We start from the raw sequence: 26,724 nt of genomic DNA on the forward strand, positions 1-26,724 counted from the left end.
CTAATTCATGGAGAAAGATTCATTTAATAAAAACAAAAACATGAAAAAGAAAAAAACAAACCTATTGGTTCCATGAATGTGTTCAAAACAACAAATAAGGGGCTTCACATCAACTTGCTGCAAGACTTACAGAACGAAGCTCCAGAAAATTACAAAGATCCCCGGCTGGATTAGCATCTATTGAGGACTTTGTTGAATTGGTATGGACTATATATACTGGATCCCCAATCACAAAAATAGAACAGCATTCTATAGGCAAGAGCCTTGCACTGTCCCTGCAGAATTCAGATTCAGGGATTTATTATTATTATTATTATTATTATTATTATTATTATTATTATTATTATTATTATTATTATTATGTAGTGGGAAATGTGGGCGAGTAGGGTAGCCTATTGTAGACTTACTACCGGTATTTTGAAAATGCGCTCTACTAAACATTTTAACTGGATGTTTTTTATAGTATATCATTAAGTGCTGAATATTAGCTCCATTCATAGACTACCATAAGGATCAGAATTGCTGAAGCTACCCTATAATATATATATTATATATGTATGTCTATAATATGTATATAAATATATACGCAGTCAAAAAGTGTTTACCAGATAATACCACATGGTATTTTTGTTTTTGATATCTGTTTAACGATATGCCTGGGTTACTGTTCTGTTTCCCTTGCTTTATTTATTTATTCTCTCCCTATATGAAATGCTACATGTATATGTAAACCCGAATTTGCCAGAAAGGTACTATCAAAACAGCGTGCTTATTTCTACTTGTGCATGTAAACCGAGCCCTTGCTGCTGCTCACCAAGGAGAGTGCGTCGATGCTGGCCATGTGAGTCTCCACCAGCAGCTTCACCAGCCTGCAGTACCCGTTCTGTGCTCCCAGGTGCAGGGGTGTCAGTCCCAGCTTGGTCTTGGCGTTGACAAAGGCCTTATGAGACAGCAAGATATCCGCGATCTCCTCGTGACCGTTCCCTGCAGCCAGGTGGAGTGCTGCCTTGCCATGCTACAAAAATACATGAGTGGTACATTGGAGACTGGATCACAAAAGCTCATCCGGGTTTCATGCTGAAAAGGGTTGGTCTGAACCAATGAGTGGCATAGCTCGGCAGAAGAGACGTCCCTAGCGCTATGCCATTTCCTCGGTGCTACGTCACTACCCACACCTCTCCACCGTACAGCTGCCTTTGGGCTTATCGACTGTATACAGGGGTCTTCTGAGCCTAAAATATCTGTCAGGCTGTCAGAAGACCCCCTTTTAGTAAGCCCAGCATGCAAAAGGCTAAATGCTGTAACAAAATATTGCTGTCATTTCTCTATTCCGTTGTCTGTTATTTTTACAAATTGTGCTTTAAAATCATGTTCTGCTAAATATTGAATATGGTGGCCCAGTTGTGTCTGATCTCTTTATCAGTCAAGTCTGGACAGATAATGTAACTGCGGTTTGTGGTCATAATATTTTGCTGTGTGTAAAAATCTGAATGCTGCCATTTGTTTCCCCCACTGTTTCCCTGTCTTACTTCATCAAAGACGTCCACGCGAGCGTGATTCTGCAGCAGGATCCTGACCATCTCTGTGTGACCTCTCTCTGCAGCCAGCAATAATGAAGACCAGCCATTCTTGAAATGAAAAAGGCAGAAATTAGCTAACATGTCTTTCTGCTGTCCTAATGCGATTTTTACATTACATTTTGTAATTGCGTTTTTATAAACTGGGATTAAAAATGCACAATTAATTAAAACCAGGGGGGAAATTCTGCCGGTACTCTGTACCGGAACTTATTTTGATGCCGGTACTGGGTACCAGGACTTATTTAATCTGCTTTTCATCCAACGTGGATGCATTCCATCCACTCACACAGTCCACCAGTGCAATGTTTCTCAAATGCGCTTTCATTCAGCACAGTTCATGCTGCTCGCATTCTGTTTCCTCAAACTGCTTCTGCTTCTGTTAGCTGCTACTGGTCACCACTAACGTCAGTATAATCACTGGCCGAGCTTTCATCCTGATCAGATTTCATTTTGAAATAAGTCACAAATCTCCGCCCATTTCGCTTTGTGTCAGTGCTCATTCGTTGATCAACAAGAGAAAACTTTAGCAGTGCATCGTGAAAACAGCAATATGGGGTAATTATTATTATGAAGTAATAATTATTTTCTTTAGTGTGGCGAAGAAACTATCTGAAATATCTGAAACAAACATTGCTGCACATGAATTTGAAGGTAAAAATCCACGTCAGTGTTCGCCATAAATGACACAGTTGATAATATTTATCATAATGCGTTTTTCCTTGCACCGAAATGTTCTAAAATGGCAAGTGATGTGCGGGACAGTAGGGATTAACAATAGCAAAAAAAACAGGATCAAAGCACAGTTCAGATTTTGGTAAGCGAGTCAGAATCTGGATACAGATGTAGGTGCGCTTCACGCTTTTCAAACACTGGCCCAACTTGCAAGGTACATGTTAAGCATAGTGATCAACGTTTTCTTTTGTTGTGATCCTAGTATTTTCTATTATGAGGACTGTAATAAATGAAAACCAAAATGGTGAGGTGTTTTTTTCTTTGTACAATGCCCCCTTTTATAAAACATTTTGAAGAGTTTATTTAAGTTAAATGTGAGTTTTTACTTAAGTGCACATCTAAAAAAAAGGCAGAAGTAACCCACAGTAATGATATTACTTTATGAAAATGTGTCTTTTGCCACTTTGTTTATTGTGCAGAAACCACAATACCAGGGATAATAAGAAGTCTACTTTTATACTGTTTCTGCCAGAAAAATATATATCTGGAATACAGCATAGTAATGAATCTAATCAGAAACACAACAGAGATGTTGTAAGATAACTAATAAATACAAAATAAATCAAAGAAACAGGGATATATGTTCTAATCCAAGGCTATCACTGTAGCATGGCCAGGTCCTGTGGTAAGTGAGTACCCAGGGTCTGGAAAGTATGGGGATGATTGCTTAGAATACTATGGAGATTAAAATCAAGTACATCATTAGTAGCAGTAGTGCCTGTTACATAATACATTTGAGGGGTATTTTAGCCCCTAGTGTGCATTATTTGACTGACCTTTTTGTGTATTTTTTTCATAGCACAGTTGTTTTTTATAACATCATCCCTTCTTAGGATATCTTGAAACAAAACTCCCTCTCTACAGCAGTTACTGCACAGTGTAATATTACTTAATGCTTGTTATTTAAGGTTTAACTGAAGTGTTATATTGCAGTACATGACTGAGTGATACAAGCAGAGGGGACAAAGCTTGCAGTATTTTCAGCTTCTTTGTTTATGGTGAATTGGTTATAATTGATCAGTTATTATTTAAGGCTTATTTTGTATTTATAAATGTATCGTGTACCAACATGTATACATTTTAAAAGTATTTATTCATTGGCACTCAAATTGTCTAAAAAATGTTTACACCCGGCTGTGCATACGAGTACCTGCACTTTTCTGTTGAGAATTTCACCCCTGATTAAAACTATAAGTAATCTGTACACAGAAAATACACAAATAAGTACACTGATATTGGTTAACCTTGGTGGACATCTGCTTTGCACACTCAGCAAGCTGATGCCCTCACATCATCCTCATGATTAAATCTACTGTTTCTGAAACACTGTACCTTGGCATGCTTGTTGATGGCTTGCTGCAGCTGGTTGGTGTTAAAATTCTTCAAAATCTCCAGAAGCACGTCAGTGTTCCCCACCCGGGCGCAGTAGTGCAGGGGAGTCTCACAGGTCTGCATACAGATCCAACACACACACACACACAGGTCAGGACACACACATTGCAAATCTGCCCATCTAAAACACTATCTCACAGGTCTGCACACAGATCCAACACACACACACACACAGGTCAGGACACACAAATTGCAAACCTGCCAATCTAAAACACTATTTCACAGGTCTGCACACAGATCCAACACACACACACACACACACAGGTCAGGACACACACATTGCAAACCTGCCAATCTGAAACACCTGGAGCCCATACTTTTGTATACATTATCTGACCTGTCAAAAGACAGCCAAGGGTTGAGAGGGGGCTGGCACAGGAACAGCATATACAAGTGTCCCAAACATTCCAGAGGAGCAGCACACTCAACGGGAAAGCTCTTTCAGACTCCTGAAGCTGAAGCATGCCTTATTCAGCTGTGACTGTCCCTGACTCCTGAAGCTGAAGCATGCCTTATTCAGCTGTGACTGTCCCTGACTCCTGATGCTGAAGCATGCCTTATTCAGCTGTGACTGTCCCTGACTCCTGAAGCTGAAGCATGCCTTATTCAGCTGTGACTGTCCCTGACTCCTGAAGCTGAAGCATGCCTTATTCAGCTGTGACTGTCCCTGACTCCTGAAGCTGAAGCATGCCTTATTCAGCTGTGACTGTCCCTGACTCCTGAAGCATGTAACATGCCTTATTCAGCTGTGACTGTCCCTGACTCCTGAAGCATGTAACATGCCTTATTCAGCTGTGACTGTCCCTGACTCCTGAAGCATGTAACATGCCTTATTCAGCTGTGACTGTCCCTGACTCCTGAAGCATGTAACATGCCTTACTCAGCTGTAACTGTCCCTGACTCCTGAAGCCGTGTTGATGGCCCTGCCTGATGTCTGAACAGGATTCCTGACCACTGCACCCCAAAACACAACCTCCTGCTCTACTTCGCCCCACCACTCCTCAGCGAATGGCTTTCCCTGCTGCACAGATGACTGCTGAACCTTACCAGTCTGGTTGCTGCAGTGATGTCAATGTCGTACTCCATGAGGATTCGGATGATCTTGGTGTCCTCCTCTTCAAAGTGGATCATATCCTTCTTTATCTCAGCCGCCAGGTGCAACGGGGTCTCCCCTTCCTAAGAGGGAATAGAAACTAAAAAAATAAGATCCACTCCATAGATGAGGTACAGCTAGAATTATCAAGAATACATAGGTGTAATTACACCTCTTTGCCACAAGATGGCGTTACAACACCTGTTGTGTGGAGGTTCAATTACCCAACACAGCAGATGTACTAGAAAATATTAAGCAATACACGTCAAGTAAGATTTAATTCTCAATTTAAATTATTCCATCTAGAGTACCAGACCCTTTCAGAAAAGAAACCAGAACGAAATGTGATAATAATATTTGTGGATTATTACAGAGTGCTCTGTGAACATTGTATGCATTGCAGTTTGAGTGTGCCTTTGCTGATGATTTTTAATGAAGTATGGTGTGCCACTTTATTTCAGACAGCAGACAAACTGCTTCCACAGACAGACAACAGCCTCTTTACAGCATTTTGCAGCTTGGCTTCAGACCCAGGAAACGGTGTATCTGGGTGCTGTGATAGAGAACACACTGCCTGCCCCACCTCCCACTCGTACCGTGTTCTCCTGGCTGACGCACACAGTGGCCTCAGTCTGACTCTTCTCGGTGGCCAGATAGCGGAGTATCTCCTCTACAACGGGAGCATGGCAGTGGCGCACTGCAATGTGGAGTGGGTTCTCCCCAGCCTGTGGGACAGAGGGGCAGCATTCACAGGGTTTCAAAGCTCACAGAAAGACTGCAGGTGCATTTTGACAACAAAAGGATTCGTTCAAAATAAACTTGTGTGCTGAAAAGCTGGCAAGTAGACAAAAAAATAGCCTTCAGAACACCTTCAGTAACAGCATACTGTAAATAATAAAACTGAGCACCCAATATTACAAAAAGGAGTAAACCAAAAAACATGTAACATAGTACGTTCTAAAAGATTTAAATTAGAACGTTTGTTTTCTGTATTGTTCAAAGTAACTGCATTTCAACTATATATAAATACACACACAAGCCACACTCCATGGGGAGAGTCTCACTCAACTGATTAATGAATGACAAGCCCATTTTAGGCTTTTTTGTTGTTTTAAAAACACCAGATGTAAAATGTAAAATGTCTTTTAATTGTAAAGAAATGTTGCATTGCATAAATGTGAATCCAGTCTTGAAGTGGATTAAATACATAGTAAATGGTCTCTTTTACAATGCTAAATAAAAGACAGCAAAGCAATGTGGATTACCTTAGACTGGCACGTCAGATCTCCTCCCTCCTCAATCAGAGCTTGCAGCATGCTGAGGCTGCCGTGGCGAGCAGCAATGTGCATGGCTGTCTCTCCGTTCTACAGAGCCAAATAAGGGATAGTCAGGGCTCTGAACTTTATCACTTTACTTGAAAAGTGTGACCAGGACCTTGTCTCAATAAACAACACAGGCAAGGGCGGAAATGGTTTGAAAAATAAACAGGATCTCTACATAATAAAGAAAATGCTGAACAGGCAACTTGTTCAATAAAAAAAACAGACATTTAAAAAAAAAAATCCAAGTGCAAGGTTAAACGGTTGTGGGAAGGTGGTATCCAGAAGGAGCTCACATACCAGGACCTCCCCTCCTTCACCGCTGATCCTGAAAATGGTTCCAGTATTGTATAGCCTGCCTCTCTTACCTCCTGCTCTGCATTGACGTCAGCCCCGCTCTTCAGCAGCATCTCTGCCACCTTCTCCCCCTCCTTCACTCGGGCAGCGATGTGCAGTGGCGTCTCCCTCGCCTGCATCGACCAACAACAGAATCACACACACAGAACCGCACTCACAGAATGCAACAAACACAAAGAACTGTGGAACACAACTTCATAACTGAACACAACATCTAAAAACACAATAAACAAAAACATAAAAAGCAGGACCTGTTCAGTTTGAATCATCCCAACTTTCGAATTAATTGTCTTGATATTCTTCATATATGTAAAATCAGCCCTTATTTATACTGATATTTCAGACTGAACTGCTAAAAACTTTGCTTTACTCCTAACGACATTCATAAATAAAAAAAATTAAAAACTCAAGAAATCTCACTATAAAAATCTCAGCAAAAAAACGGTCACTGAATGAGGTTGTGTTAAAGGGAGTAAGCTCTGTCTGGGGTAGATGAACTAAGATGGGTCAGTCGCAGCGCAAACATACTGCAATTTGCATTTTCGTTACGAGAATTCGCAAAGTATACATTTTGTCGTATGTACGAAGAGAAAAAATGTTAATGAAGAGAGCCGCAATATACTAATTCAAATATCTGTTGTCATCTTAGCGAGATCTCTAGCATTGTGAGAGTTGTGCGACGTTTTTTTTTTTTTAAATAAATAATAAAAGTCAGTCTATTCCTATCAGATTCTATAGTGGGACCCCCACCTTCACCCCCAATTAAAAAAAGTGTTTCTATCAAAAAGTTTTTCATAATCACAAAGTAGCCCCTCGCTAAACCGGATATGTTTGTCTGACATATGGTGTCGGGTTTAAAAAAATACAATAAAATTGCACACACATATATATAGTGCTCAATGTATTTTAAATGTATAAATAATTGCGCTGAAATAACACTAATTTGTTTTGGTTAGGCTATACATTACATTATGAACAAAAATCTAAATCTGTACACCGGCATATACACAGTGTTCCACATTTTTACAGTTTTTATCTTAAAGTTTATTATACATATATTAAAGTAGGGATAAAATCTGTAAAAATGTGTTTTTAATTGAAACATCGAGAAAAATCAGGAAATAAAATCTCAGTGTACATACTTTACATGTGGAATATGATGCGTAGCAGTTCTGGTTTCTGATTAAGTTTAATGTCCCTGGCATGTATGATGAAGCAGAATCTGTGCAAGTCTGTCCAGCAAAGCACAGAGCGGCTGTCCAGCAAAGCACAGAGCGACTGTCCAGCAAAGCACAGAGCGACTGTCCAGCAAAGCACAGAGCGGCTGTCCAGCAAAGCACAGAGCGGCTGTCCAGCAAAGCACAGAGTGGCTGTCCAGCAAAGCACAGAGCGGCTGTCCAGCAAAGCACAGAGCGGCTGTCCAGCAAAGCACAGAGCGGCTGTCCAGCAAAGCACAGAGCAGCTGTCCAGCAAAGCACAGAGCGGCTGTCCAGCAAAGCACAGAGCGGCTGTCCAGCAAAGCACAGAGCGGCTGTCCAGCAAAGCACAGAGCGGCTGTCCAGCAAAGCACAGAGCAGCTGTCCAGCAAAGCACAGAGTGGCTGTCCAGCAAAGCACAGAGTGGCTGTCCAGCAAAGCACAGAGCGGCTGTCCAGCAAAGCACAGAGTGGCTGTCCAGCAAAGCACAGAGCGACTGTCCAGCAAAGCACAGAGCGGCTGTCCAGCAAAGCACAGAGCGACTGTCCAGCAAAGCACAGAGCGGCTGTCCAGCAAAGCACAGAGCGGCTGTCCAGCAAAGCACAGAGCGACTGTCCAGCAAAGCACAGAGCTCTGACAAACTTACTGACATTAGTTTTCTTTTGAATATTTATAAAATGATTTATGTTTCCACTCCGAATATTATATTTTCGTCTAAATATTTCAATTTAGTTTTTGATCAAGCTAGTTACTATGCCCAGCAATTGCCACAATAATCAGGTACAAGTTAATAAGTTAATATAAGGCGATTATATTTAACAGGTTTTATTATAGCTTAAATTTAAATGGAAATAACTGAACTGACCACTGTATGCTTATTTAAAAGCTTGTCATAAACCCCTACAGTCTTTTTGTTCCACACTTTGTTAACATACCTGTATATGAAACCAAACTGAAAAGGTGATGAGATATGTAGCTCAGACAGAATATATTAGGCTCAGGTTAATATAAATCATACAGAAAGAATGATGTTATATATATATATTTATATATATATATATATATATATATATATATATATATATATATATATAATAGCATCTCTTTTAATACACATATAAACTTGTATTGTATTGTGAGGTATTATAGCGAGGATCCTGTGAACTGTGATTCACCTGACTTTTTAGAAAAAGGAGGGGTTGAAAAAAGAGAAGCCACAGGATCATGTTCCAATATTTTTGGAAAGAAGTTATATCCAATTAATTTTGAAGGTTGTTGAGCAACTCCAATTAGTTTTAAAAAAGAGTTGACCGGATCCTTCTAGAATATATCATTAACTCAAAGATAAGAACTGTCAAGGCAGACTGATGATCAGATTTAATTGGGACACCTGATGCATTCAATGGAGGGAAAATTCTATAAAAACCCCAGTCAAGTATCGCTCGACTTGCTAACTACAAGCCGATGTGATCCATGCTCTGAAGATCTCTGAAAAACTGATTGCTGTTTGGTTGTATTCACAAGTCTCTGCCTTTTGAAGACAGTTCTTATTTTTCAATATATCCTACACTACACTTCCATATACAGGAAGGTAAGCATATATTTGAATTTAATATCTCTTTTATATTGGATGCATTGCTATACGGTATAGGATTTATATTTTAGCTGTAGAGAGTGATATATTGAATGTTCTGGAACGTAGCGGTGGGCGCTTTAGCTTTTTGCATTTTATAGCCTGAAGGCTAAGCATATGATAAGCATACCTGTATTACTGTATTGAAGTATTAATGCTGTTAAACCTGTAAAGTCCCAGGCTGCCTATTAGCAGGGATCCAAAATGGCTTGCAACCACTTGATCAATTTTTAAACCATTTAATAAACCGAAAAGAGCACTACTACTGCTCTGATTTGTTAAAACTTTAATTTTAAATGTGATTTTCTTGATGATTATAAAGTTGTCTGGGCATATAGCACGCCCAGTGCATGAACAAAACCACTTACAGGAGTTTTGAACATCTCTGTCCTCCTTAAATGTCTCCCCTGGGTTTAAGAGTGTGCTCAGAGCATATATATAATACAAAGAGTACGTGCAAATCTGACTGTAAGCTCTATCAAACAGAGTGGGTGTCCCCTTACCTTGCCCCCTTTGAGCTGTACCTGAGCCCCGAAGCCCAGTAGAGTCTGTACCACCAGAGGCTTGCAGTGCTGCACTGCGATGTGCAGAGCGCTGTAGCTGTCCTTGGTGGTGGTGTCTACATGGGCCCCCTTCAGGAGCAAAGCCTTCACCACTGCCGTGTGGCCTCTCATAGCCGCTGCGTGCAGACAGACTGCTCCAGACTGCGATGACAGGGGGTGACAGCAGTGTTAGACCACGAATCCTCTGTAAATTGTTTTGTGGCATACAACAGCATGTTTCATTTTGCCTTGTTCTGGTGTAATGTTTAAACAATAATATCCACCACATTAAGTGCTGCCAGCAAAATAGTTCAATGGTCAGCTCTCTGGAAGCAATATAATAAACAGTGCTATTCATTTCAATTGAGCAGGAGCATGCCGAGTATTCGTTATTTGTGCAAAAGAAAGCTGTAGCTCTAGTTCTGTGAGCCGTGCCTTGAAGTTAGTGATGATGAATCGTGTACAACAGACTTGTGACATTCAGGGGTAGCTATTTGTATTACCTTGTTGGGCATGTGCAAAGGAACACCTTTTTTCAGGAAAGCCAGTGCTGTTTCAGGATGCCCGCACTGAGAGGAGATGTGCATCAGAGTGCTGCCATCCTACAATACACAACAATATTACAGCTCTTTCTTCCTCTCAGTTTACACTTTAGGAGGAAATGAACAGCAAACACTTTACTTGCAAACAAAACTCAATCTCATGCCCCTCTTCATATGTGTTACGCTGGCACCCTGACATCCAGCACTGCACCTTTGTCCTGCCCAGAACATTGGACTTGAACTTCTCTGTCAGGACTTCCACCACGTTGGTGTTGCCTCTTTCAGCTGCAATGTGCAGAGGAGATCTGTCCAGCTGGGGGAAAAACAAGACATTTTCGTAACAGTACACAGATATAGCAATGCATTTTACCATCAAAGCACAGTTCTAAAAGTTTTACAGCAAGCAAAATGGAATAATATGATACATTCACACAATATGATTAGATGCACAGATGAGTTCTGGGCATGCTGTCCTTAAATAGAAACCACTGCGTTTACTTTCCAAAAGGTAAAGTCTGAAAAATAAATTATCAGTAAAAACGCAGTCATGCATGGCTGTATGTCCGTCCATAAAAACAGTGTTACTATTTACCATATTAAGAACCCACGGTAAAAAACGATACTTACATATACTTACGTATGTTTGCCTGATGGTATATACAAAAAATATATTACTAAACATGTCTATGCAGACAAAACTTTACCAAACAGGTCTGTGTAGACAAAACTTTACTAAACAATGTGTGTGTGGGTTTGAGATCACCATACAGGTTCCAGTGATAGTTTGCTATTGGACACCCAATGTACTGCAATGAAAGTGTATACACACACATATATATATATATATATATATATATATAAATGAATGCATACATGTGTGTAAATGACTGGTATGTTGTCATTTTATGTAGTTTTTAAAGAAATTCAATTATTTTAATCATTATTGTAATGCAATGACACATAAATAAGGCCCTGTGAAAATCGCGATTTCACGGGGCTGGTCTGACAGTTCTTTCCCAGGGTTCAAGGGAAGTCGGCCAGCCAGGAAGGGGGCGAGACTCCGTTGCAATAATGCATTGACTCGGAAAGAGAGATTGGAGAGGCGGTTGCACTCGTTTACCAAGGGGTCATGTGTGACAGCATAAAAGGGGACGGAGAATCGTAATCTGTTCCTAGGCATTGATTTATATGGAGAGAACTGAGAGGGACTGTGAGAGACCCCGTACAGAATTGTGAAACAGTATCGTGAGTGTTTTTTGTTTGTCTGTCTGTGTGTAATCGTCTTGTTTGTAACACTACACTAGACGGCTAACACGATTCCGGAGCTGTTGCCGAGGGCAAGCACTAAAGCCGGAACAGCACTGCACTACTGTCACTGATAAACCTGTATCACCCACCACGAGCACTACTGCACTCGCCCAGGACTGGTGACCGTGTGTGTATAATTGTGGGACAGATACGTGTGGTTTATTATTATTGTTTGGGTCTGCAAACCCGTTATTGTTTATTGTTATTGTTACTGGTAACCAGATCTGGGTACAAAAATAAAAAGAACCCTTTTCCAAACCAGATTAAATCTCTCTGTGTGTTTCATTACCGCACTGCATCACCCCTGCACCTGCATCCACTCAGCCACTTTGTCACAATGTAATATTCGCTATGCACAGAGTGCTGTGCAGTGATTATGTCATGTCACTATGCAATCTAAGCGGGAAATTAAAATACTAAACACTGCAGATCACATAAAGCAGTATGCAGCAGAAGTTTTACACAGCGATGGAGGTCAGTTCTTCTGTACGTCCTGCAACGTTACTGTAGATCACTACCTGTTGACAGCCATTTGATTTAGATTCAAGTGTTCACCGAAAGCGAAAGGCGGAAATCCAGAGCAGTACTTCGACTGCTTCACTTGCAAAGAAACAAAAAACGGTGACTTCCATGTTCCAAAAGTCCACTTTTTAAATTCCGACCTAACAGAGGCGTTTGTTTGCGCAAATATCCCTTTTGAAAAATTGGACAACCAAAAGTTACGTAGATTCTTCAGACTGAGTGTAGCAAATGGTGGAGTGATTCCTTCATCAGCCCAGCTGAGACGTGAATACTTACCGAAAGTATCACAAGCAGGGGATTATGGAATTGGTAAAACAGTCTGGTTGCTTGTCAGTGGTCACACTGATGAGTCGACTGATGCACAGTATCAATATGGGTTACACATTGTATTTGTTTTGCAAGACCTAAATGGTGAACATGCATCTGACGTACTAGAACTGAAAGCTGTCCTTGCAGATACACTTTACCTACAGGCTGTTAATTACAACACCGTTTCACAAGCTATTGTAAAGTGCTTGAATAACTTTGATGTTAATTTTGATGTCAGTGCTATTATATGTATATTTGCTGTTTAAAAAAATAATAATCTGCACACATAATTTATAACATATTTCTGTGCACATTCCGCAGAATACGATACTTTACCCGTGACACTGCCATGAATTTTAAAGAAGATTTTCACAGGGCCATATATATATATATATATATATATATATATATATATATATATATATATATATATATATATATATACGCCTATACTAACTGTTTCAATATAATTAAAAAATGTATTTGACTTCATAGTCAAATGATATTTATAATAATAATACCTTGTCTGCAATGTTGGGATTGGCTTTACACTGGTAGAAATATTTCAGCATGGATTCATCCCCTTCCCAGGCAGCCACATGCAGAGGAGTCTGTCCTTCCTCCTGCAATCAGAGAACAGGAACACACTGCAGCATTCTACACTTCACAATCAGACTCCAGCTAATACTCACGCTGTGGAAATGCAATCCCTGCATCTCACTGCAGCATTCTACACTTCACAATCAGACTCAAGCTAATACTCACACTGTGGAAATGCAATCCCTGCATCTCACTGCAGCATTCTACACTTCACAATCAGACTCAAGCTAATACTCACACTGTGGAAATGCAATCCCTGCATCTCACTGCAGCATTCTACACTTCACAATCAGACTCCAGCTAATACTCACACTGTGGAAATGCAATCCCTGCATCTCACTGCAGCATTCTACACTTCACAATCAGACTCAAGCTAATACTCACGTTGTGGAAATGCAATCCCTGCATCTCACTGCAGCATTCTACACTTCACAATCAGACTCCAGCTAATACTCACACTGTGGAAATGCAATCCCTGCATCTCACTGCAGCATTCTACACTTCACAATCAGACTCAAGCTAATACTCACGCTGTGGAAATGCAATCCCTGCATCTCACTGCAGCATTCTACACTTCACAATCAGACTCAAGCTAACACTCACACTGTGGAAATGCAATCCCTGCATCTCACTGCAGCATTCTACACTTCTCAATCAGACTCAAGCTGATACTCACGTTTTGGAAATCCACACAGGCTCCGTATTCCACCAGCAGTTTCGCCAGGTCTGTATCCTTCCGTCTGCAGCACACATGGAGAGCAGCATCCCCACTGCCCTGAAACCAAATGAAACAGAATACCAGAGATATCAATAATATTGCTTACAGTATGTCACCGATACACAATTCCTTAACTAGGAAGCTCGATTTCATATTCATATGCATTAGGAGGTGTGTTGATAATCATATTTTTTTAAGTTGTTCGGTGTTAATTAAATGGAATAAAAGGTGATAGTTACTCAACACCACTTTCCTTAGTTTCCTTAGAAATGTGTCATATCTGCAGTGCATTGTGTGATTGTAGTCCTGGGCAAAGTGTTATCTCTGATTAAACTCGACAACGAAATACATATCCCAGTTTCCAAAGCGGTTGCTTGAATTATGGTTAAGGAAAGATCATGTTTGCTTGATGAATCAGTTGCATTTCTTAAGTTTTGTAACATGTTAGGCTTTGGTACAGCAGTGTGGTAGCTGAAACGTCAGTGCCCCGGGTGAAAGGAACAAGCCAATTGACTTTTAAACACTCAATGCCAAAGTCAATTACCATTGATTGGTACTCAGAAAACAGCAGTATCAGCACACTCCTAATATGAACTATGGTACTAAAATGTCTTTTTTTTTTTACTCGAAGGTGTGGTGTGCACAGAGGAACGATGGCGGTCAATCACAGCCTGATATAAAGAGTACAGTTCCTTTCCTGAACATGTTTATGTCTTCCCACTTTACATATATGGTAATATCAACCTTTTTTATTAATTGCATCATTGATTTTATGCAGACGTGTAATACTGTATATGTATATGCAACTAATGTATCTGAGCATTGCAAAATTACAGCACAAAAGGGCTAATAAATATCACTGTTGCATATAACAGGGAGCTGGACCAAGATCTCTATCAGGTGTGTCTTCCTTGTTCAGCCCCAAATGTATTTATTTCACTCAAAAATGCTGAACCCTTTTAATATGGTATCTAAAGGATGGGAAGGGTTTACTGACTCCTTTCAGGCAAACACTAGTTTAGAATAGCTGAAATTCTCCCACACTGGACTGGTGGAGTAACTTGAATACAACAACATTAAATACCTTCTTCTGTGCCCTGAGCTGTGCCTCAGTCATTACTCCAACAAGTTCTTTACAGACTGCGATATTCCCAGCTTCAACCGACAAAAACAGGGGGATGCAGCCATCCTAGAACAGTGCAAGACAGAAAGCACATGAATGCACATTGTTGCACAGCTTCTTTCATCAGAGACATAACATTATTTATCATCTGTCAGGAGATCAATGAACACTACAGGATTGCAGAGATTCCTCTTGTCATATGAGTAATGGAATACCTTGTCTTGGACCAGACGAGCATCTTTATGGGAGAACTTGAGTAACGTCTGGATGACATTCTGGGCACCTGTGGGGCGAGCGGCTGCATAGTGCAGTGGTAACTGCTCTTTGGGCTGAAACATTATAATTAAACACACATTTTAACAGCCTACAAACAACTCAACTGGTTCAAGTATTGGTAAAGTACAGCACAACTTAAATTGAAACAAATATGATATCACAAAAATGTAAACTTGCTGTATATAAATCTCTAGTAGTTTCACATCTTAATAATAACAGGCAAATCATTTTTAAAAACCATTTTCATCTGTGTGCAGCCTTTTAAATGCTTCACTAAATGATGTACTGTATTAAGGACTAGGACAAATTCACTGCAAAAATAGCACTGTACGGCTAATTCATGTGTGTACCCCTTGAGGCTTCATTTGAGCCAGAGCCTGCTGAGGCCTCCAGTAGAATATAAGAACCCTACGGCACGTTTACCGGCAAGTTTCCCACTGCACTTTCTCTGAGAGCAGCCATTCACTGGGAGAGCTCCATTAGCCAACGCATCAATGGGCCAAGGTCAGACCTCTTGCCAGCACTGCAGTTCAAGGCACTGGTTAGGAATTTTGAAAGCGTATTTAAGCATATTCTTTATTGACAGTTCTGAATGTGGAGCTCATTTAGCCTTTTCAGAGAGCCTACAGAGGCTTCTCTCTCTCTCTCTCTCTCTCTCTCTCTCTCTCTCTCTCTCTCTCTCTGTCTCTCTCTCTCAAGTCTCTTGAAGTTTTCTGAGGACTCCATTGTTTATCCGAGGGGCATTGTGAGCAGTCTTCCTGGGGGGTACATCTTATTTCTTAAAATGAACCATGCTGTCCCAACGAAGACAGCAGTGTTAGGGCACTCAAAAATAAAATCCTTTTCTTCAGTACTTTGATAAAAATGGCTAATTCAATCTGTTGTTGTGCTCGAGTCCTGTGTTTTTATTTGAAATTCCACCTCTACAAGGAAACTTTCTTCCGCTAGTAAAAAACTCACCGCTAATTAGTGCCATGCACAATAATAGTCTCATTCATAAAATAACAGTGTATACAGAAAGTGTCATAGTGTATGTCTGGTAATATCTTGTAAAATTCATCAATCCACCAACTTGTTTCCTAATTTACATCTGTATATATTAATTATGAATTATGCATTCTTGTACAGATCCAGTACATGGTGGGAGAAAACAGGTTAAAATTACAGGGGGTTGGTTGGTTAGTTAGTTAGTTATGCAGAGCTGTAGTTTTTTTTTTTTTTTTACTTTTTTTACCAAACCCCCTCTTCCTTGCAGTCGACCTAAATGTCAAGGAACCAACCTCACAGCACACAGTGGCCATGTACAGAAGAACTGTGTGCAGTTTCCAGCTTCTAGTCCTGTGTGTTTTGTGTAATAATTTAATTCAAACTTTGTTGTTTTATAAATACGATTTCCTCATTCTATCTGCTTCCAGGAGGGAAGTTGTACGCACCAGGCTGACGCTGTGTGCATCACCTCAGATACATCTGCATTAAAAGGAGCTGTTTGTTGCACATCACACAACAAAAGTATAATGTCTGCCATTAAATAGGGTGCAAAAATTGAACTAGTTGCATACTGCAAAATCTGTGCGATCTTTCTGAGTGTATATTCGGCATGCTGCTGTTGCGGCACCCATTTCCATCACAAACTCACTCTTTGTAACGCAATGTGCTTTGAGAAGATTCAGTGCATGAAAACCTGATAATTGCACAGGGTAATTAAGGTTATAAAGGGACTGGGCTTGATTTTGTAGGGGAAACCCCATCAGAGCAATGGCACTTGACAGGTGGTGTAGCTAACCTGTCTGAGTACCAATGCAGATTACTTTACTCTGTTATTCAATTCAAAGCCATAATGCGGCCCTAAAATGACCTACTGAGGTTGAGCTGTTTGCAGTGGAAGTTGAAAGCAGAAAGTTGATAAACAAGTGGCTTTAATGCAGCAACATCACACTGCACACAGTTGGCAGAAGGTAAGACTTAATAAAAAACAGTACAGCTTGATCTACATAAGACAACATTCCCACTTGAAGTCTGAAGTCACTATATCACAGGTCGATATAAATTTGAACTGCAGGTAAATCTAGGAAAGTTATCCCTCTGGTGAATAGACAGGATTCTATATTTAGTTCTGATCTATTGAAATATAAAGGCGTATGAAAAATGGGAACAGCTGTTAATGATCACCAATCAAGAATTTCACAGGCACATTTTCAACTTGTTGTTTCGTATAAGAGTAAATTGCCCTGTAAAAAAAGAAAAAACCCTAGAGAGGGAGAACAAACAGAGAGAGAGATAAAAGAGAAACCTTTCTGTCTTTAGAAAAATGTCCTTGTCAGTAAATCAGCAGGGTAGTCGGGTCGTAAATAAAGCCCCTGGCTTTTGTTTGCGAGGCCCTGTGGGCGTCTCCTCCAACACTGTGCCCCGCTCTCCGCTCGCTGAGAGCCAGCACACTGTAAATCAGAGGGCAAACACAGCAGCCTGGCATGTTTACAGGGTTTATGGGGCCACTGGAAACCTGCATGGCAGCAGCTGTACGTTACATTTCTGTTTCGCTGCTGTTTCCCTACCTCCGGCTTTACAGAAATTATTGAAGCCCACCAGAACAATAGCTATACTGGCTTGAGCTTCAGGATGGGCGGGAAGGACTACACATTACAAGACTTTTGTCTTGGTTGTTTCTTAAATAATCTGCCAATAATCTGATAACGTTCCAAATTCCGAAGATCTGTTGCCAATCTGTTCAAATGAATTTGTTCAATAAGTGCTGGGAAACACGGCAATGGAAGACGCTCCCCAGTTGCTGTGAGCGTACATCTCAGTGGCAAATGAGACAACAATAGAAAGATGAAAACCATCTGGCTGTACTTACCCCTCCAGGTACATTCGGATCCGTTCTCTTTACCAACAGTTTGACGATTTCATCTTTGGAATGAGCTGCAGCCACATGGAGAGCAGTCCTGCCATCCTGGGGAAACAAATCCTAATCAGTGGATCATGTGCACCACAACCGGCTGACAGAATGGTAAATGCAAGCCTCCTTGGTTTGGAGAAGAGCGGTGATCTGTCAGGGCGACAGCAATTCAGCATTTGGAATTTGAAGAGCCAATACGAGATGGGCAAGCGAACCGTACGTACCAACCAATTTAAAAATTCCAAAACTAAGAGAAGCTATTTTAAGAATACTGAAATCTGTACGAGGCCATTTTAAATATTGACTGCAATGTGTGACCAAATTGTTGCAGCCAGAAGAAAGCTTGTGCTCGTCAACAAATAATTAAATGCAGCAAAATGAACAGCTCCACCCTATTGACCCACCTACTTGCCTCTGATTCACCCAAAGAGTGCAGACATGAACCTGAACATGCATAGGGTCATCTTACTGGCAACACCATCACAGGACCATGCCCTGATCATCGGCTGCTTTCCTGAACATCCAGCAAAATCTGCACCAGGGTGTGAGAGAACCCCTCGCTGATTCCACTGTGAGCATGTTCAGACTCTGCAGAGCCCCTCGCTGACTCCACTGTGAGCATCTTCAGACTCTGCAGAGCCCCTCGCTGATTCCACTGTGAGCATGTTCAAACTCTGCAGAGCCCCTCGCTGATTCCACTGTGAGCATGTTCAGACTCTGCAGAGCCCCTCGCTGATTCCACTGTGCGCATGTTCAGACTCTAAAGAGCCCCTCGCTGATTCCACTGTGAGCATGTTCAGACTCTGCAGAGCCCCTCGCTGATTCCAGTGTGAGCATGTTCAGACTCTGCAGAGCCCCTCGCTGATTCCACTGTGAGCATGTTCAGACTCTGCAGAGCCCCTCGCTGATTCCAGTGTGAGCATGTTCAGACTCTAAAGAGCCCCTCGCTGATTCCACTGTGAGCATGTTCAGACTCTGCAGAGCCCCTCGCTGATTCCACTGTGAGCATGTTCAGACTCTAAAGAGCCCCTCGCTGATTCCACTGTGAGCATGTTCAGACTCTGCAGAGCCCCTCGCTGATTCCAGTGTGAGCATGTTCAGACTCTGCAGAGCCCCTCGCTGGAGACTCTGCAGAGCTCCTCGCTGATTCCACTGTGCGCATGTTCAGACTCTAAAGAGCCCCTCGCTGATTCCACTGTGAGCATGTTCAGACTCTGCAGAGCCCCTCGCTGATTCCACTGTGAGCATGTTCAGACTCTGCAGAGCCCCTCGCTGATTCCACTGTGCGCATGTCCAGACTCTGCAGAGCCCCTTGCTGATTCCACTGTGAGCATGTTCAGACTCTGCAGAGCCCCTCGCTGATTCCACTGTGAGCATGTTCAGACTCTGCAGAGCCCCTCGCTGATTCCACTGTGAGCATGTTCAGACTCTGCAGAGCCCCTCGCTGATTCCAGTGTGAGCATGTTCAGACTCTGCAGAGCCCCTCGCTGACTCCACTGTGAGCATGTTCAGACTCTGCAGAGCCCCTCGCTGATTCCACTGTGAGCATGTTCAGACTCTGCAGAGCCCCTCGCTGATTCCAGCATGAGCATGTTCAGACTCTGCAGAGCCCCTCGCTGATTCCACTGTGAGCATGTTCAGACTCTGCAGAGCCCCTCGCTGATTCCAGTGTGAGCATGTTCAGACTCTAAAGAGCCCCTCGCTGATTCCACTGTGAGCATGTTCAGACTCTGCAGAGCCCCTCGCTGATTCCATTGTGAGCATGTTCAGACTCTGCAGAGCCCCTCGCTGATTCCACTGTGAGCATGTTCAGACTCTGCAGAGCCCCTCGCTGACTCCACTGTGAGCATGTTCAGACTCTGTAGAGCCCCTCGCTGATTCCAGCGTGAGCATGTTCAGACTCTGCAGAGCCCCTCGATGATTCCACTGTGAGCATGTTCAGACTCTGCAGAGCCCCTCGCTGATTCCAGTGTGAGCATGTTCAGACTCTGTAGAGCCCCTCGCTGACTTCACTGTGAGCATGTTCAGACTCTGTAGAGCCCCTCGCTGATTCCAGTGTGAGCATGTTCAGACTCTGCAGAGCCCCTCGCTGATTCCACTGTGAGCATTTTCAGACTCTACAGGACAGGAACCTGAACCTGGCCTGATACAAAGAACAGCATTGAGATCGGCGTGCTTTCCTAAAGCTACAATAAAACAGGTTCTTTAAAGTAAAGTATTCTGAGAGATCTGCCTGTACAGTGCAGTACAGAATATAACTACAGCATACAGCTTCCTTACAACACTGCTCTCGTGGCAGGGAACAGCTGCTTAGTATTTAACCCTATTCTAAACAGCGCTGGTTGCAGGTCCCACGGCCTCTCTAGGGTCAGTCACACCCTCAGCAGTGCAGAGGGTGGGGAGGCCGGGCTACATCATGTTTCAGTTTGGAGCGCTGGTTGTCATGGTGCAGGCTTGTTAAAGTATGGGGGGGGGGCATATGGTAAAGCGAAAATGTGCAAAAGTACCACAGTACAGCCTTTAGGTTCACTTCTGTAAACTTGTCTTTTCTGAGTGAGCAACCGCAAAAAATAAGTAATGGAGGTTTAATTACATATTCAAGAAAAAAAAAAAAAAAAAAACTGCTGATTCTTTAACTTTAACATTCAGTGGTTTCTTTTTATGGTAGAGGGGAATCTTTATTTAAATAAGGCAATTAGGTTATTGAGCTGTTACAAAAAATAGAGTAATGCACAGCGGGAGCTGCAGCTAATTACACGATCTGAAAAGGCTCCTCCTGCTTGCTTATTGCATGTAGGAGTTCAAATAACTCAGCAGTGTTTAGCGGTGGGGGTATGGAATGGGAACACCTCGCCACGGTGCTTATGCTGAGTGGGAACCTTAAAGACTGGACTTAAAGTTATAAGTTCAATCAGCTACTCAGCTATGAGGATCCTGACTGACCCCATCAATTACATGTGTTAACAGACTACTACATAAGAAATACCCCGACAGGACAGTGCAAATAAATATTTTTAACGACTGGCCTTGTGGGTTTTCTGCTTGGTCACCTATAAAGAATTTCTTCTGTGAAGCCAGTCAGTGGAGACAGTTGAAGGACTCTAATATCCTTCTCATACCAGTCAGTCCTACAGATGGTTTCTTCAAAGTCTGACAGCCACAGTGTGCAGGTCTAGGTTAGGTAGTATAACATTCATTTATTTTTCATATCACACATAACCAAGGAATCAAAAGGAAACTTCAGTTATAAACCACTCTGATGTAACTTAAAAAAGAGGATGATGAGTAAGTAGATTCAAGAAAAATGCACAGAGTCCTTTTCTTCACTCAGTTGTTAGGTTTATTGAAATATGCAGGGAGTCTGGTCCCAGGTACAGGACAAACAGAATACTCGTTCTTACAATTGTTGCATGACATTAAATACCCTTCTGCATAGGTGTCTCTCTCCTCCTCTTTCTCCGACACTTAACCAATAGAAAAGGTACAACTCATTATCCGACCTCTGAACTCAGTGCATTCCTCAAACCCCTGGTGCCCCAAAAAGGTCCATACATCTGGTTTTTGTCATCTTCTCTCCGTTTTGCCTTAGACCCTTTGAGTCCAGTGGTATTATCTCTTACTCTCCCTGTGAACCTTTGGGTCCAACGGCAGTCCCTGGGAGCCTTTTAGCCCCTTTATGCTTTGTATTCCTAAAAGTCTTAGAGCCTAGCCCCTCCTGGTCCATAGCACTGTTATCTTGTTAGCTTGCAGTCAATGTTGGACAAGAAGCTTGTAGAAACAAGGTCTCTTATCAATTGTTAGCAGTACATGCAATTTGAACCAAACAGTCTGCTATCTGCAATATTAGTTTCTTTTCAGAAAAGAACACCAGTATAGCTCTGCCAGTCCACATGCGTAGCAAACTGCTAATCAATTCTCAATCCATGTTTTCCAACACACTCAAAAATTATCTCAAAAATGACATCTGCTGAGTGATAACCTATAGGGTACCTATAGGATAATGATTCCTATAGGGTACCAGTGTTTCCAGCAGGGACCACCAGGTGAACCATGTGCAATTTAAAAGGCTGTTGTAAAACAGAGACCTAGCCCATTACAACCGGTTTTCTCACTGAAAATGTGACGGCATCATCTAATTATTTGACAAGAGTTCACCACAATCAACAACACAGTGGCTGCTTTGGTTCCCAATCAGTAACTTTGAAAGTTCACAACAAATACCTCTCATCATAATTTCTAATTTCTCTGACTCAGTGGTACAAACAAATTGATAGATTACCACAGTGAGATTAAGGGAGTTTTGTGGTTGAGGAATCATATCGTCATAAAGAGCACCTACCTGTCACATACCAAAGGTTGAAAACGACTTTTTTAGAACATACCATATTAGGTATTATAAATATTATCACTGGTGCAATATAAAATGTTAAACACTGTACTCTGTACTGTTGGAGGGGACAAACAGCAATACCACTGCTCTAAATCACCGCTACATCAGACATTTCATCACCATGCTACCCAGTATGCATGCTTTCATACACAGCAATGCTGGCAATGCTGTGGACAGGCGCTCAATCCAGGCTACTGAGCCGTAGCAGTCTGCGTGGCTAGCCTGAGAGGGTCTAAGAAAACACACAATTATAACCCTCACCCCTTCTGCTCACACGAGAGACCTCGAGAAAACCCCAACCTCCAGAGTGACCTCAGCACACCTCCGATAACCATTACTGAAGCTCCAGAGTGACCTCAGCACACCTCCGATAACCATTACTGAAGCTCCAGAGTGACCTCAGCACACCTCCGATAACCATTACTGAAGCTCCAGAGTGACCTCACACACCTCCGATAACCATTACTGAAGCTCCACAGTGACCTCAGCACACCTCCGATAACCATTACTGAAGCTCCAGAGTGACCTCAGCACACCTTCGATAACCATTACTGAAGCTCCAGTGTGACCTCAGCACACCTCCGATAACCATTACTGAAGCTCCACAGTGACCTCAGCACACCTCCGATAACCATTACTGAAGCTCCACAGTGACCTCAGCACACCTCCGATAACCATTACTGAAGCTCCAGAGTGACCTCAGCACACCTCCGATAACCATTACTGAAGCTCCAGAGTGACCTCAGCACGCCTCCGATAACCATTACTGAAGCTCCACAGTGACCTCAGCACACCTCCGATAACCATTACTGAAGCTCCACAGTGATCTCAGCACACCTCCGATAACCATTACTGAAGCTCCACAGTGACCTCAGCACACCTCCGATAACCATTACTGAAGCTCCAGAGTGACCTCAGCACACCTCCGATAACCATTACTGAAGCTCCAGAGTGACCTCAGCACACCTCCGATAACCATTACTGAAGCTCCACAGTGACCTCAGCACACCTCCGATAACCATTACTGAAGCTCCAGAGTGACCTCAGCACACCTCCGATAACCATTACTGAAGCTCCAGAGTGACCTCAGCACACCTCCGATAACCATTACTGAAGCTCCACAGTGACCTCAGCACGCCTCCGATAACCATTACTGAAGCTCCACAGTGACCTCAGCACACCTCCGATAACCATTACTGAAGCTCCAGAGTGACCTCAGCACACCTCCGATAACCATTACTGAAGCTCCACAGTGATCTCAGCACACCTCCGATAACCATTACTGAAGCTCCAGAGTGACCTCAGCACACCTCCGATAACCATTACTGAAGCTCCAGAGTGACCTCAGCACACCTCCGATAACCATTACTGAAGCTCCAGAGTGACCTCAGCACACCTCCGATAACCATTACTGAAGCTCCAGAGTGACCTCAGCACACCTCCGATAACCATTACTGAAGCTCCACAGTGACCTCAGCACGCCTCCGATAACCATTACTGAAGCTCCACAGTGACCTCAGCACACCTCCGATAACCATTACTGATGCTCCAGAGTGACCTCAGCACACCTCCGATAACCATTACTGAAGCTCCAGAGTGACCTCAGCACACCTCCGATAACCATTACTGAAGCTCCACAGTGATCTCAGCACACCTCCGATAACCATTACTGAAGCTCCAGAGTGACCTCAGCACACCTCCGATAACCATTACTGAAACTCCAGAGTGACCTCAGCATGCCTCCGATAACCATTACTGAAGCTCCACAGTGATCTCAGCACACCTCCGATAACCATTACTGAAGCTCCAGAGTGACCTCAGCACACCTCCGATAACCATTACTGAAGCTCCAGAGTGACCTCAGCACACCTCCGATAACCATTACTGAAGCTCCAGAGTGACCTCAGCACACCTCTGATAACCATTACTGAAGCTCCAGAGTGACCTCAGCACACCTCCGATAACCATTACTGAAACTCCAGAGTGACCTCAGCACGCCTGCGATAACCATTACTGAAGCTCCACAGTGATCTCAGCACACCTCCGATAACCATTACTGAAGCTCCAGAGTGACCTCAGCACACCTCTGATAACCATTACTGAAGCTCCAGAGTGACCTCAGCACACCTCCGATAACCATTACTGAAACTCCAGAGTGACCTCAGCACGCCTGCGATAACCATTACTGAAGCTCCACAGTGACCTCAGCACACCTCCGATAACCATTACTGAAGCTCCACAGTGACCTCAGCACGCCTGCGATAACCATTACTGAAGCTCCAGAGTGACCTCAGCACACCTCCGATAACCATTACTGAAACTCCACAGTGACCTCAGCACACCTCTGATAACCATTACTGAAGCTCCAGAGTGACCTCAGCTCACCTCTGATAACCATTACTGAAGCTCCAGAGTGACCTCAGCACACCTCTGATAACCATTACTGAAGCTCCAGAGTGACCTCAGCACACCTCTGATAACCATTACTGAAGCTCCAGAGTGACCTCAGCACACCTCTGATAACCATTACTGAAGCTCCACAGTGACCTCAGCACACCTCTGATAACCATTACTGAAGCTCCAGAGTGACCTCAGCACACCTCCGATAACCATTACTGAAGCTCCAGAGTGACCTCAGCACACCTCTGATAACCATTACTGAAGCTCCAGAGTGACCTCAGCTCACCTCTGATAACCATTACTGAAGCTCCACAGTGATCTCAGCACACCTCCGATAACCATTACTGAAGCTCCACAGTGATCTCAGCACACCTCCGATAACCATTACTGAAGCTCCAGAGTGACCTCAGCACACCTCTGATAACCATTACTGAAGCTCCACAGTGACCTCAGCACACCTCCGATAACCATTACTGAAGCTCCAGAGTGACCTCAGCACACCTCCAATAACCATTACTGAAGCTCCACAGTGACCTCACACACCTCCGATAACCATTACTGAAGCTCCACAGTGACCTCAGCACACCTCCGATAACCATTACTGAAGCTCCACAGTGACCTCAGCACACCTCCGATAACCATTACTGAAGCTCCACAGTGACCTCAGCACACCTCCGATAACCATTACTGAAGCTCCACAGTGACCTCAGCACACCTCCGATAACCATTACTGAAGCTCCACAGTGACCTCAGCACACCTCCGATAACCATAACTGAAGCTCCACAGTGACCTCAGCACGCCTCCGATAACCATTACTGAAGCTCAAGCCTGACTTTCTGAAGCACCTGTGCACTGGTGCAGCGAACCAGCATCCAGCCTATTCAGTCTCTCTCTCATGCTCTTGAGTGTCTGGCATAAGGCCCAGCCCGTGGGTAATGGGCCAGAAAGATGTGCTCAGTGTAAGTCAACAACCACAGACGGTCTGTCTCTCTGTCTATTATTACACAGACAATGAGTCTTATTACTAAGATATTATAAATCCCCTGGTGATTCATATTGCCATGTCAGTTAATGTTTACTGCATAATCCCAGCACCTGAGTCACTTCCCCTTCACAGTATTTATCGTGGGCGTGAACCGGCGACCCCGCGCACCACAAGCAAGCATCTTAACCACGATGCAAAAGAGCCGGGCTCGTCTGCATTTTAGAGCTTTTAACCTCCTTCCATCTCACCGACCAGGGACACAATCTGTAACGGCAGTGCATCACACAACACTGCCTATTATATACAACTGACACCTACACCCGTAGCTTGTATCTCCCTAATACTGTAGAATCAATCAAAACATCTTCACCCGCACCCCGGTCAGTTTGTCAATGAGTTTCACAATCTTAAATCTTTGATGTGCGTGACTCAGGAGTTAATTAAGTGCTGACCACTATTTTAAAATCCATTTTATTACCTCTCCCTAGCTTTATTTACATTATTACTGCTTCATTTCTTTTTCTTTTACTGTACAGATTTTATTTTGGGTTACATTATATATATATATATATATATATATATATATATTGGGGGCAGCAGTGTGGAGTAGTGGTTAGGGCTCTGGACTCTTGACCGGAAGGTTGTTGGTTCAATCCCTAGTGGGGGACACTGCTGTTGTACCCTTGAGCAAGGTACTTTACCTAGATTGCTCCAGTAAAAACCCAACTGTATAAATGGGTAATTGTATGTAAAAAAAAAAAAAAAAAAAATTGTTATATCTGTATAATGTGAAATAATGTATAAAGTGAT

At 42.7% G+C, this 26,724-nt stretch overlaps 1 protein-coding gene across 2 annotated transcripts in view; it reads right to left on the reverse strand.

The window, feature by feature from the left end:
• The window catches only part of trpn1 (transient receptor potential cation channel, subfamily N, member 1), a 56,234-nt gene that overhangs the window by 24,800 nt on the left and 4,710 nt on the right, over positions 1–26,724 (reverse strand). For both annotated transcript variants that reach the window (XM_059010416.1, XM_059010417.1), the window contains exons 3-17: positions 18,097–18,192; positions 15,182–15,295; positions 14,928–15,032; positions 13,802–13,900; positions 13,047–13,148; positions 10,598–10,699; positions 10,348–10,446; positions 9,806–10,006; positions 6,485–6,586; positions 6,063–6,161; positions 5,394–5,522; positions 4,752–4,880; positions 3,645–3,761; positions 1,530–1,628; positions 815–1,015 (exon numbers count right to left, since the gene is read on the reverse strand). In XM_059010416.1, the coding sequence (XP_058866399.1) occupies positions 815–1,015; positions 1,530–1,628; positions 3,645–3,761; positions 4,752–4,880; positions 5,394–5,522; positions 6,063–6,161; positions 6,485–6,586; positions 9,806–10,006; positions 10,348–10,446; positions 10,598–10,699; positions 13,047–13,148; positions 13,802–13,900; positions 14,928–15,032; positions 15,182–15,295; positions 18,097–18,192 (1,794 nt within the window). The remainder of the gene's footprint in view (positions 1–814; positions 1,016–1,529; positions 1,629–3,644; positions 3,762–4,751; positions 4,881–5,393; positions 5,523–6,062; positions 6,162–6,484; positions 6,587–9,805; positions 10,007–10,347; positions 10,447–10,597; positions 10,700–13,046; positions 13,149–13,801; positions 13,901–14,927; positions 15,033–15,181; positions 15,296–18,096; positions 18,193–26,724) is intronic.

This window comes from Acipenser ruthenus, chromosome 3 (assembly GCF_902713425.1).
Source record: "Acipenser ruthenus chromosome 3, fAciRut3.2 maternal haplotype, whole genome shotgun sequence".
NCBI lineage: Eukaryota > Metazoa > Chordata > Actinopteri > Acipenseriformes > Acipenseridae > Acipenser > Acipenser ruthenus.